The 14514-nt window shown below is 37.6% G+C and overlaps 1 protein-coding gene across 1 annotated transcript in view; it reads left to right on the top strand.

The window, feature by feature from the left end:
* USH2A (usherin) overlaps positions 1-14514 on the top strand; it is an 829367-nt gene that overhangs the window by 168480 nt on the left and 646373 nt on the right. Inside the window, exon 13 of the mRNA XM_028488076.1 lies at positions 7703-7886. Within this exon, the coding sequence (XP_028343877.1) occupies positions 7703-7886 (184 nt within the window). The remainder of the gene's footprint in view (positions 1-7702; positions 7887-14514) is intronic.

Raw genomic sequence — 14514 nt, 5'->3', positions numbered from 1 at the left:
TTTTTTTTCTTTTATTTAATTTTTTGGACTTTAGAAGGGAAAAACTGTTCAATCAACCAAGCTTAACTGAAAACGTTAACCTAGTATTTTCTGCGTTTAATCTTTCCAGATCAAACCCTTGCAGTCATGCTTGAGTTTTCCCATAATTCTTGTCCCTTCTATCAAAATCAATCCTGTTGGTTTCACATATATCCAGGATTTGACCACTTCTCACCACCCTCACTTATCCATCTTGGTCCAAGCCGTGGTCATGTTTCTCCTGGACTATCCCAATAGCTGCCTGAACTCCCTGTTTCTCCTCTTTATCCTTCTCCAACATGCAGGCAAAGTGATGTGTTTAGATTTTGGTCAGATCGTATCACCGTACCCTGCACTGGCTCTCCATCATTGTAAGGAAACAGCAAAGCTGATGGACTGTAATGGCCCCCATGATCTGTAACGCCCATGACCTCCATGACCTCATTTCCAGACATAGGTTGTTCCTCTCCAGCCTATAAGTCTCATTGCTTTTCTCAAGTTGCTCAGTGCTCTATACCAGGGCATGGAGCACATCACCATAGTGGGGGGTCCATATATATTTCCTGAACTAGTGAATGACTACGTTGAAGAATACCTCAATGCCCTTTTCCTCTTTTTAGGCATGGGCATAGTGCAAGCCTGTGAGTGTTTCTTTAGCTACACATAGGGAGGATATGGCATTCTACCTTGCAAGGGAGGAAAGACACTAGTGGCCTAAGGACCTAATGCATTTTTTGGACAGCACAAGGTATTCTGTACACATATGCATAGCCTATGGAAAAGTCAAAGTGTGTTTGTGGACCTCTTTTTTTTTTGTTCTGCATTGTTCTAGCTTCAGAAACTACTTTGAATTTTGTTTTCTGGGTTTTATCGTCTCTGCCCTTGAAACTTAGATTGAAAAAAAGAAACCCTGATCCTGAAGTATCTATTATAAACAGATGCTTCACGGTAGCCAGCCTTGCAGTGGGCACATTAAAATGCACTGCTGCAATCGGAAGCTTTCTTTCTACTTCTTTAAACACATCTGAGAGAACTAGGTTATATTCTACAGGGGGGAACAGCACGCCGATGTGTGCGAGCATCGAGACGTGGAGGGAGCAGTATGGATAGTGGTGGTGAACGAGGGAACCCCAGGACTCCAGCCTGCCTTTTTCATCTGTGATTGTAAATATCACTGACCAGCCCAGACTAGGACACATGGACTCTTGTCCTACTTTCGTAAAAAGCGTTATTAAGGAAGGTGCGTATAATGAAACCTCATGTATTATTAACCTAACCTTACTAGCAATGTACAAGGAATAGGCTTAATTCAACGAAAATTTATAGGCAGTTTGTTAAAGCAGCAGTGCACATTAGAAGGTACATTAGAGCCACATTGGTTTTAATATGCCATTCAATAACTCGAAGAGAGGTTAAGAATGCTGCTTAACCTCCATTAAGTATTTTTAAAATGCTTTAATTTAAAGTTATTTGCAGTGTGTGTACATATATGAATGTACACATACCTACACCCCTAAATAGAGCACTGAATATGTTTTCCCGGTTCGTTTTTTCAGGACTGGATGACCTCATAACATTTGGCAGCAGGCACTTAATCAGAGGTCGGGCCGAGAAAGGCAGGGAACGGTGGCAAGTCATCCCCAGCCAGTGACCCCACCCTTGTCCTTGAGAACTAGAGGCAGAGAGGGTTTATTGAGGATCCTGCAGCTTTGGAATAAAATAAAGGCCAATTTATAATGAAAACAGCTTCGCGTGACATGTTTCGTGCTAATAGGACAATTCCTCATGCTTCCCTCTGGTATTTACTTTGGGTTTGCTTTTATAACTCATACAGACCATTAGAAAATAAAGTATCTTGTTTCATTAAGAAGCGTATCGTATTTGTCAAGAAATGAGCTCATCAAACAGAATTGCATGCAAGACCCTGCCAATGGAATTGGAATTAGATGGCTGATACTCCATTAAAAATCAGTGCATCAAAGTTGAGGTCCGATTATGACACATGCCCCAGTGTTCGGTGAAACGGCTTTTCCAGATTAGCATGTTTTTCACAGAAAGACCACAGAGTAAGAGACTTTTCCTTAATAAACCACCAGGAAAGAATCTTGTCATAAGAAATACGGATCACAATCCTGCGCACATCTGGGGAAAAACAAAAAAAGGATATTGACAGGTCATTAGTTAAATTTTAGGAAAATCCCACTTTTATTGAAAACTGCCTAGTAAAAATTACAATGATGATAATAGATAATATTTACCAAGTGTATACTGTATGCCAGACCCTGGAATAGTGTTTTATCTTAAAAAATTCCATTTAATATGCACACTATTTCTATGATGGAAGGGCCAGTATTATTTCCTTAGGGGAAATGGAATCTCATTAAGTAGAAGAGCCATTTACAAGTCCAAGTCCATCTGACCCCAGAATCTGCACTCTGAAAGAGTGAAACTTTTATTCTGAATAACTCTTTATTTGTTATAAACATTCACTTAACAGATATTTGAGGGTGGGTTGAAATAGACTCTTACAAGTGTCTGTAACCTCCCCCCAACGCTCAAACTCATCTCAACCCATGTTTCTCGCTACTGCTTCAGGTCCTGGGGTATTTCATTTGTTGTGCTGAATCTGAGTAATAGTTACAAAATAAAAATGAACAGAGCTGTGAGCAGCTACAGTGTTCAAGTGATGAAGGGCCGACTGAGGGGTCTAGAAATGGGCTTACTCCATGGACAAAGTTAGAGAAGTGTTTGAGATGTTTGCCATGGCATAGGACAGAGACTTTAGAGCATGCATCTGAAAAATATTGAGACTGAGAAAAGTGAGAGCAGAGAAAAAGTTTTGCTGTAGATTATGAATATACATGTGTATCTGTGCACTGTAATCTCTAAGACATAATCAGAGCGGTGCTTCTTTATATTCCTTGTTGGTATTGGATTTGATTCTTAGAGAATATACTTATGAAGCCTTCTCATGGATACTCAAATAGGCAAACCAGATTTTTTTATAAAACAGAAAGTCCAATAGAATAATTTCCCTTATATAAGCATCTTATTCTATCCTTCATTCTACGAACTGGAGACATATTTTTGGAGTGATATTTTCTTTCTGAAGCCCTGTTCCATCCGTTGATCTGGCAAGGATTACATTTTGAATTTATCGTGCTTATCCATATACATTTCCTACTAATCCTCCCTGATACCCTACCTCTTCTAACCACTCTCATGACTCACAGATTTATGTTTACCATTTTCTTTTCAGTATTAGAGATATCATCTGATAATTGTAAAGAGTAACAGATACCCTCCCATCCATCTACTCATCCATCCTTTCGGCCATCTATCCATTTCCTTCATATATCCATTTTTTTCAATTAACATCTATTGAATAAATTACTATACACCAGAGCCTGTGCTGCTGTAAGATATACAACCAGAAATATATTAAGGCATTACAGTTTAGTAGGGGAAACTGACTCATATGTAAATATAACACATTTGTGATAAGTGCAACATTAGAAATGCACAAGATAGAGAAGTAGTAAAATGAAGGGCCTGATTAATTCTTGAAGGCTGGGAGACATAAAGAACTTAGTAGTGTTTCCTGAGCTGGGTTTTAAAAACAAATAGGATTCGGCAAGGTATTCAAATAGGGGAAGCAGTCCAGGAAGAAGCAATAGGAGCAGGGCATTTAAAATACATCTAAACTAATCGAAAATGAGTTTTTCAAATGTTTAAAGGGAAATGATAGCTTGAGATGAATAATCATATTTATTTATGCACTTGTTAACATTTGGTCAAATCTATGAATAATAATTTTAGCATGATTTTTATACAAAACCAGCAAATGGAGGAAAATTATTGTTATTTTAATTTGAAAATTAGCATCATCTCCTACACTTCCTTTTGAAAAGATTGACTTTCGAAACCATTTCTCAAATAGTCTTCTGTTGCCTGGGGTAGGTGAGCCACAGATTCCTCCCTAGACTTTTCTCTTAACGTGGTGTCCATTCTCTGGTTTAAGATGAGAATTGTTTCTTCTAAATGGCTCATAATTAGTGCTTAGCCTCAGCTCTGCCCTCCTTTTCTGAATAAGGCCTAGAGGTTAAACTTGTTTTCTCTCTCCCATTTCCAGACCTTAGCAAAGCCTAGTTGGTCACGGTCCTCAGGAGGGACATTGCTAGGAAATGGGCTCTTCTTTTATGCCCAGGACAGGTACTCTGCTGTGCAAATAGCCACTACAGGAGGAGGATACCAGCTGCCTGGCTAATAACTTTGAACTCTAAGGATGCTGTTAAGCCTTCTCCTGGATAAAGCAATACTCTTTTATGATATGGGTGACTTTTTGCGTTAGCTGTATAACACATTGTTTCCCACATGAGACTTGTCTGGTCTGGGACTGGAGTTAGAAAGAAAACTGGGGAAAAGAAGAAACTTTAGTGGGCTGATGTGGGCTCTCTATGTGTGAGCTCTCAACCCTGCATAATGGAAGGTAATACCTTTGTCCTAATGACCGTGCTTTAAACTGTGGTACAAAATCACACATGGAAAGAAATCTCCAAAAGACCAGTTAAAATGATGCAGACATGTACTTGGGGAAGATGGAGGTGGAGCTAATGGAGGGAGATCAGAAATCTATTGAGTTTAAAAAAAAAAAAAAAAGAAAGAAAGAAAGAAATTAAGGTCAGTTATCTTTAAGCTACACTCAGGAGCTGAAGTTTAAGTGGGAGGGAAGGGAAAATGTTTTCTGTAGTTAGGAGTCATAAAAGGAGAGGTAATGGTCTAGAATTAGGCATATTCAGGTAAGGCAGGAAGTAATTGTTGAGCAGGAAAGTACCTGAGTCATCCTAATCAGAACTGCTTAAAAATAGGACAACTGAAATACTTGTGGGATTAACCTTTATAATCATGCTAATGAGAGGAGGAGGGGAATTAACCCTAAGAGAAATTCCAATGTAGTCTTTTCCTTGAAGCCTTAACCTCCAGGCTGCAGCCTCCCTGGGTGCTTTAATACCTTTCTTGTTCTTCTCAGCTGATACCTCTGATTTTTCTGTGCCCTTCTTTTGTCTCCAAAACTTGGGCAACCCAATCTTCTGCACCAAAATCTACACTCCTGGTCTTTACAGATTCACCTAACAAATCATTTTTTGTAAAAATCCTTCCTAGCTGTTCTAGAATTCTCTGTGGCTTGAACCTATTGCAAAAAGTCCAAATTAATTCTACTTCTAAGTATCTGTGCTAATGGGGAATTTATCCAAATTGGAGAGCTGTTAGTACAAGAATGATGCCATCATCATGAACCTTAAGGACCTAGGTACCTTCACCCGAGGGAAAATACATACAATCCCGGACACAATGGTCTTGAGTCTAAAATAGAAGCCTTCTACATTTGTGATTTTGATCACATGGTGAGTCAGGGAGGAAAATATGTAATAACTGTCAGGACCATACTCTATTTCTGGCAACACATATAAAGCAAATTGCTGTTGGTGAATGCAGAGAAGCAAAGGGCAGAATCTAGTTGCAAATTACTATCAAAAATGATAGTCTTAGTTCTCTCCAATTGAATGGCACAGATTTTGAGCTTCTTTCTTTTCTATTTTACTGCTCCTGAAACTTTTTAAGAGAGAATATGCAGGGCCTAGGAGAAGAATAACAAATTAATTGTTGATAGCTGTAAAAGAATGGCTTGTTTTCAACTAGAGCCTCAAATGAATTTTACAGTGTTCCAATTACTTTTGGTTTTTCCCCTAAAGAATAGATAACACAGAGCGATTTCCTTTGTGCTCACGCTTTTTCTCTCTTTCAATATCACTGATATTTTATAAATGTAAGTTAGTGATCCTGACAGTTGTACAACTTATTTTCACTTGCCAGAGCTTTATTCATTGTTTCAATAAAATTCCTTGTAACATTATGCACACGCATGTGTGTGTATATGTGTATGTGCGTATATATGTGTTTATACATGTATATGCACAAACACACATATCACACACCACCCAGAACCATTTCTCCCTCATATGCCTGCTTCATCATCCAAATGTCCAATGCATTTCTAATTTTATAACTGTTGATTTCCACCTTCTGGGTCCAAGAAATTTTAAGTAACTGGAAGATATTTTTGAATCATATTTTATTTCCCTTCTTCTTCTATAAGAAAAAATACAGATTTTATAATTAATCTAAATTCTGAGTTTTTTTGGTTTTGTTTTTAAATATAGTACTTGTGGGGATCAATGCCTACCTAATAATTTGGTGCAGTTTTGTGAATTCCAGTGTTCGAGTGCCTCCTTTGTGACAAGCACTGTATTGGATGCTGGGTAGACAATGATGAATTAATCAGATGAGGTTCCTGCCTTCAGGGTGGTTCCAGTCTGGTGGAAGTGAGATTAATTGTAATTTTCCTCAGCACTCTATAGGAAATAGAATGCTGTGAAACTAACAGGCATACCTAAACTAGCCCAGAGTAGGTTACTGGAGGAAGTCACAAGACCTGATTTGCATAGAGTGAGGTGGATCCAAATCATTTGAGCAGACACAACTGCCCATGAAAAGCGTTTAGGCATCAAGAACAGAATGAAGTATGACTGGGGCAGATGAGATGAGCTGTAAAATGAAGCTAGGGAGATAGGCAGGACCTTACTGGAGGGTTGGAAGCTGTGCTAGGATTTATTTTTTTCCTAAAGGGAATAGGAAGTTATCAAGTAATTTTAAACAGAGGAATTCAGTCTACACTCTGAAAAAGATGGTTCCAGCTACACTATGAAGACTAGATTGGAGGAGGACAAGAGGGACGCTAGGGGATGAGACAGCCTCTGTGGTTGAGATGCCTGGGTTTGAATCTGCTATTGGTCAGCTCTGTCATTTTAGGAAAGTTTGTTAACCTTCCTAACCTCCAGTTGTCTAATTTATGTAATGGACATAATAATGTCTGAATTATTAGCATTGCTAACACTGAGAACTAAATGAGCCAGTGAATATAAAGTTTTTATCATAGCCTCTGGTACATAGTGTTAACTATAGAAAACTTGGTAGTGACTTTAACCAGGGAGGTGGCAGTGGGGATGGAGAGTAGAAGATTTAAAATTCTTAGGAGACAGTATTCATAGGACTTGGTAACTTGCTGTATGTAGGGGCACAGGGAAGTGAAGGACTCAAGAGTTGCCAGTTTTAGCAAAATATAGGATGCTCAATTAAACTTGGATTTCAAATGATAATTTTTTAATACAGGCAAAATCACAAGGGACCTGCTTTTACTAAAATGATCATTGGTTATCAGAAATTCAAATTTAACTGGGCTTCCTGCATTTTATCAGGCTATCCTACCAAAGATGTCTCAGAGTTCTAGCTGAAGCAACTGAAGCAATAGATGGTGGTGCTATTTGCTGAAACAGAGATGATTAGAGGAGGGACCAGTCTTTCGTGGAAAGTTCATGAAGTAGGTTTTACATACACTGAATCGTAGGTGCCAGGAAGACACCCAGTTACAGCGTCAATTATTTACTCAGCTCTTCTTTGGCCATAATTGACATACTGATAAAGAACAGCTACAACCACGTTTGTACGGGGACTTAGATAGTGCCGTGTTAGAGCATTCTGTTTTTCAGTGTAATCAAAATGTTATTTTTTAAAGAAAAGACTGGGTAGAAAGTATAGTAAAAACTTTTCATTGCTTCATTTCCAGGTTTTTATATTTCTCCAGGCAATGCCACTGGCTGCCTGCCGTGTTCATGCCACAAGACCGGTGCAGTTAATCACATCTGTAATAGCTTGACTGGTCAGTGTGTTTGCCAAGATGATTCCATTGCCGGGCAAAATTGTGACCATTGTAAAGACCTTTACTTTGGATTTGATCCTCTAGCTGGAAGGTAAGTGTTTATAAGAATTAATAATTAAATACTTTTACTAAATTATATTTGTAATTACTTTTTTTTTTTTTTTTTACTAACAGTGTTTTTTTGGCAGTATCTTCTGTAAAAAGGAATATTTTCTGTCCTCCTTAGTCTGTGGATATATTCTTTTATTCTTTGATGTCTGCATTTATTAAACATAATAGTAATCTTTGCATATCTCCTAGAGTTCCAATGTATGGGTTGCTGTACATTGATAAATGTGTCCAGTGTTAGGGCCTGGGAATATTTAATAAGATAAAATCCTTTTTCTGTAAAGAACTCAAAATTTGGATGTGGAGAAAGACAGGTAAAGAAATATCCATAGAAGCACATACACACACACAGGCTAGGATAGGTATCATAGGTGTGTATATACTTTGTTCTACATGGCCCCTGAATTTATTACTGCATTCATTTATGTTCCTTTTGCCTTTCTAATTTAGGTTTAAAGACTGGCAGATGAGAAACATATCTTTGAACTCAGTGATAAGAATTTTTTTTCCCAGTGTGTAAAGTACCTTCTGAAAGTAAATTATCCACTTTTCAAAGTTACACTGTCTTTAATGTTCTGCTTCTTACTTCCTGTGTATCTGTGGGCATTTGCTTTCATGCAGATGTGTTCAATGCTGTACTTTGAAGGTGTGCTGGAATGCCAATTCCATGTGTGTTTTCTTGGTCTGGTCAGATTATAAATTTGTCTAGGATTGGGACTGTATCCATGAATTCTTTGACGTTCCTATCCCCAAGAAACTAGTGTTGTGTCTGCACACACCAACCAAATCTGTTTCTCAATATGTGTCTGTGTGTGTTTATAAATATAAATGCTAAGTACTCAAGGGTTTGGGATTATTTTTTCAACTCATCATCCCCCTGCTGCCTGCCTTTTGGCTGTTACACTCTTCATTAACAGCTTGATTAGAGTGTGGACAGTGTGACGGGGTGAATTATTGAAAAAGAACTCAAACTAGTTCATTTGGCTTTCTACTAAAATTCAATTTGTTTAAAAAACTTTAGTATAATATTTAAAATATTTATTAAAACAACTTTATGTTCTTATTACATATCTTATTTTTCAAATCCATGCTGCTCTGCTTCTGTTACCATTGGAATATCATCTTGGTTAGTCTGAGAGCATTACTACTCTTCTCTACAAATATGAAATTACTCTCAATGAATATAGAAAACACATGGTACAGTAGATGTTAAATAAAAAGTATTACCAGGATCTTGATAGTAAAATCAGGGCCAGTTATTGCACCTACTACCCCCTCTACATACTTTTTGTTGAAAGACCATCTCACAAATTCCCCAGTTGGAACTCTGGGGTTGGTTTGTTTCACTGCTGTCAGCCTCTGTCTTTAGATTTCCTGTCTTTTCCATAGTCTTTCTGACAACACTTAATTACCAAGAGAAAAATATCTTCCCCACTCAGCAGTCCTTGGAATACTCATGGCTATCTATGACATTTTGTGCCAGTCACTTACCCATTTCCCCTCTACTGAGCTCCCTTGTTATTCTTGCCGGTGTTGTCACCAAAACCCCGACTTAATGACCAAAAGATGTCTAATTGTCTTGGCTTTTTCACTTAACTTTCTTTAAGTGAAACCTGATTCCCTTCATTACATGGCTTCCCCTACCCTTCAGTGTTTGTAAACTCAGGCTGATCTTCACCCCATTCTGCTTCTCCCTCATTTATCTACCCACCCCAATCTAATCCAGGACCAAGAATTGCATACAGATAGTGTTCTATCACCTATCACCCTGCAGTAGGACTGGCTAACATGGGAATCAGACTCCCTGGGTTAAAAGCTGGCTTGAAATGTTAACCTAAATTGATGAGGAATAGGAAGAGACAGGAAAGTAGGTATAAAATACATCATCATCATCACCACCACCACCACCACCACCACCACAACAACAAATACATTATTAGAAGGTGCCAAGGTTAAAATTAGGAAAGCAGAACTCAGTAAAATAAAAGGGATGAGTGCGGGCTGTAGTCTAGGAGACAGAGCCAAAGTTTGAAAAGCTGGTAGCCTCTATAGCGTAAAAAATCCAGAATAAGTGTGAGTTCAAAGCAAAAAGACTTATGACAAGTGTCAAATAAATACAATTGTATATCTTTACATATTAGGTGACTCATAATTATGTTGAGTCAAGTAAGAAAGTACACACACACGCACACGCGCCATATTTTCTTTATCCATTTATCCATTTACGGGCATTTATGTTGTTTCCCTATCTTGACTATTGTGAATAATGCTGTAGTAAACATAGGGGTGCAGATATCTCTTCATGATCCTGATTTTATTTCCTTTGGATATATACCCAGAAGTGGGATTGCTGGAATTATATGATAGTCCTATTTTTAGCTTTTTAAGGAACTTTCATACTGTTTTCCATAGTGACTGTACCAACTTACATTCCCACCAGTAGTGTACAGGGCTTCCCTTTTCTCCACATCCTCACCAACACCTAGCTTTTTGATAATAGCCATTGTAACAGGTGTGAGGTAATATCTCATTGTGGTTTGATTTGCATTTCCCTGATGATTAATGATGTTGAGCACCTTTTAATGTACCTGTTGGCCATTTGCATGTCTTTTTTGGAGAAATGTCTATAAATATCCTTTGCTCATTTTTTTAAATTAGGGTTTTTTTTTTCTATTGAGTTGTATGAGTTTCCTATATATTTTGGATATTAACCCCTTATCAGATAGATGGTTTCCAAATATTTTCTCCCATTCTGTAGGTTGTCTTTTTTCACTCTGTTGGTTACTTCCTTTGCTGTGCAAAAGCTTTTTAGTTCATCTCTTTTTGCTTTTTTGCCTGAGCTTTGGTGTCATAACCACAAAATCATTGCCCAGACCAATGTCAAGAAGCTTTTTCCCTATGTTTTCTTTTAGTAGTTTTAGACTCTGATATTAACTTTAAGTTTTTAATCCATTTTGAGTTGATTTTTGTATATGATGATTTAAGGGTCCAATTTCATTCTTCTGCATGTGAATATTTAGTTTTGCCAGCACCATTTATTGAAGAGACCATCCTTTCCTCATTGTGTGTTCCTGATACCCTTTTTGAAGATCAGTTGACTGATATGCATGGATTTGTTTCTGGGCTCTCTGTTCTGTTCCATTTGTCTATGTGTCTGTTTTTAATGCTAGTACCATACCGTTTTGATTACAATAGCTTTGTAATATCTTCTAAAACCAGGAAATCTGATGCCTCCAGTTTGGTTCTTCTTGTTGAACCCATGCTTTGCAACTTAAAATAGCTGTAGGACTTTCTATTACCTAAGAAAGACCAGAAACGCCATACAGTTGACTCACTTTATATCCAGGTGGCAGACAGGGGAATTAGCCCCATATGATATATTTAAAGGATCAGTGAAAGATGAAAGTAAAATTAATTTATGATTGCTTTTTATGACTAATGGTTTTCCAGTGTGCTAATTATTTTATTGTTCACCCTTTTTCTTAAAATCATCTTTACCTTTGACTCCCAAGATTCTGCTTCTCTGATTTGTTTTCTATTTCTTTTGATGTTTAGTCCTCTTTAATCTGGCCCTTCAACTTACATATCAGCGTCTATGATTTCAACCTCTACATGCCTGTAAATGACTTTCAAATATATTATCACATCTTCAGATCTCCATCATGGGCTCTAGGCCTATGGCTAGTTGTCTCTCTGAGTTTGAAATTTGCATGCCTCTGATGTATCCCATTCTTAATATAACCAACACAGAAAAAATTCTCATTTGCATTACTTTCCTCACCTCTGCCAAAAATTAAAAAAATTAAAGTCTCATGCCGTCATCATCTTAGTGAAAGGGATATAAATCTTAAAATAACTCTTCAAGTCTGCACCACCCACGTGCGACTCAGGATGCTCTCAGATTGGGCAGGGTTGGCTCTTGATATTAGCATACACTGCTGCTGGAAAGAGCTACTGAAAGCAAGAGCCACCATGTGTAATGCAGAAATAAATAAAGCCTCCCTTAACCACATAGGGCCCAAAGAAATCAGCAGGATTTGTCCCTTGTTAAATCAGTCATCTGGAATGCCCTTGTCTAGAGTTGACCCTTCTATTCCACTGATGAATTCTACTATCACATTTCACTTTAACATCGATGATAGAGAAGAAATCCTCTAGCACAGAAGGTCATAGAGAAAGATGTTTCAAAATGTGACAATGAGAATTGCTTGAATTTACACTTTTGCTCATCACTGGGAAGAGATAAAAATGGATTTTATTCTTTTTATGTTTTCCATTCGTTTCCTGAATGATATTGAAATCTCTTTGTTGACTTCTGGTTGTTCTTGTGTATATATACTAACACTGACTATTTTGAAAATGTGTACAAAGATGGCTACAACATATGGGATTCCATCTAGTATAAGGAATTTTTGTTTCCTGAAGGAAAAAATCCACTCGACTAGTCTAAATGTATACAGACATGCAGTTAGGAAATAACTATTTGTGCCCTGATGTTAAAATTTTTAAAAACGAAAGAAAATCATCTAAAAATCATTTGACTGTACCTTGAATCATCTAAGATCATTTGAATGTACCTTGTTAGGTACTTATAAGTATAAATTTATGTCATTAATTTCCAAATTCTACAAAGATTATAAGTATTTTATTTTTAAGCAAGGAGAAGATACAAGTATCATTGTATCTCTTCATTGATTTTGAAAATAAACTGACTTTCTCATCTGCTTTTTCCATTTATATATTCAGGGGATTTTACTTAACCCCTCCATGAAGTTCACACATATCCCTTACCCTACTCCATCTTCTCTTTATTGTGCACAGCTATGTTTGCTATATTTTTCTCTTGGCTTATTTTATATACTTTTTAAAAATATAAATAACATAAAATAGGGCCTGACCCTAAACTACAGCAATAGTGACAAAAAATGCCCCAAACACAACAGTAACAAGCTGGAAAATCGTTTGCCTGTTTTCATCCAAGTAGTCCATTCTTCAAAAGCTCCCTATCACAAAAAAGGGTATGTGTTTTTAAAAAGCTGATCCAAGTGCAAAAATCACTCCATTTACCTTGGACACATAAGGCAAACGTGATTTAATCAGTATTGAAAACAATGAAGCAAAAAAAAGTCTGCCCACTGAAAAAATCAATAAAGCAAAAAATAAATAAATAAAAAAAAATATATCATATTTGTCTAAACCAAAAACAATGAGACAAAAATGGGCCACATTCAGTTTGTCTCAGTGGGTAGTTGAGCCCCGTATTTGACACAGCGCACTCCCTGGCACTGTCTGCAAGTTGACCTGTAACTACGAGTCCTCTTTCCCACAGCCCACAAGACAGCTCCAGTTCATCTGAGGCACCACCATTTTCTTACATACCATCCGAACCTCACAATCCTCTAAGGATTTTTTCCATAATGACTTCTTTTCTTTACATTCATTAGTGGTATATTGTCTCTTTTTAGCCTTAAGGAGCTAGAAGTATCACTATGTGTCTCCTACTGACCAGCTGACACACAATGAACTGTGATTTCCTTCATATAGTAGGGAATTGGGATCTAGGCTGGCCAGGGAACAAAAAGGCTCAGACTTCTAAAACATAAAGTAAAATTCTTCTGTGACCAGATTGCTTTTCGTTTTACTGCACAAGTTCTCCATTTCACCACTAAGTTAAAGATTTGGTCTGGCCATCTTTTCACATGAATATTTCCAAGGGATCTCAATTGGTCTCTTTTTCTTTTCTTTTTTAAAACATCTTTATTGGAGTATAATTGCTTTACAATGGTCTGGTAGTTTCTGCTTTACAACAAAGTGAGTCAGTTATACATATACATATGTTCCCATATCTCTTCCCTCTTGTGTCTCCCTCCCTACCACCCTCCCTATCCCACCCCTCTAGGTGGTCACAAACCACCTAGCTGATCTCCCTGTGCCATGCAGCTGCTTCCCACTACCTATCCACCCTATGTTTGGTAGTGTATATATGTCCATGCCACTCTCTAACTTTGTCACAGCTTACCCTTGCCCCTCTCCATATCCTCAAGTCCATGCTCTAGTAGGTATCTGTTTTATTCCTGTCCTACCCCTAGGCTCTTCATGACATTTTTTTTTCGTAGATTCCATATATATGTGTTAGTATACGGTATTTGTTTTTCTCCGTCTGACTTACTTCACTCTGTATGACAGACTCTAGGTCCATCCACCTCACTACAAATGACTCAATTTCATTTCGTTTTATGGCTGAGTAATATTCCGTTGTATATACATGCCACATCTTCTTTATCCATTCATCTGTTGATGGACACGTAGGTTGCTACCATGTCCTGGCTATTGTAAATAGAGCTGCAATGAACATTTTGGTACATGACTCTTTTTGAATGATGGTTTTCTCAGGGTATATGCCCAGTAGTGGGATTGCTGGGTCGTATAGTAGTTCTATTTGTAATTTTTTAAGGAACCTCCATACTGTTCTCCATAGTGGCTGTATCAATTTACATTCCCACCAGCAGTGCAAGAGGGTTCCCTTTTCTCCACACCCTCTCCAGCATTTATTATTTCTAGAGTTTTTGATGATGGCCAATCTGACCGGTGTCAGATGATATCTCATTGTC

The sequence above is a fragment of the Physeter macrocephalus genome, chromosome 4 (assembly GCF_002837175.3).
Source record: "Physeter macrocephalus isolate SW-GA chromosome 4, ASM283717v5, whole genome shotgun sequence".
NCBI classification, from domain to species: domain Eukaryota; kingdom Metazoa; phylum Chordata; class Mammalia; order Artiodactyla; family Physeteridae; genus Physeter; species Physeter macrocephalus.
This window is presented reverse-complemented; position numbering and strand designations above follow the sequence as displayed.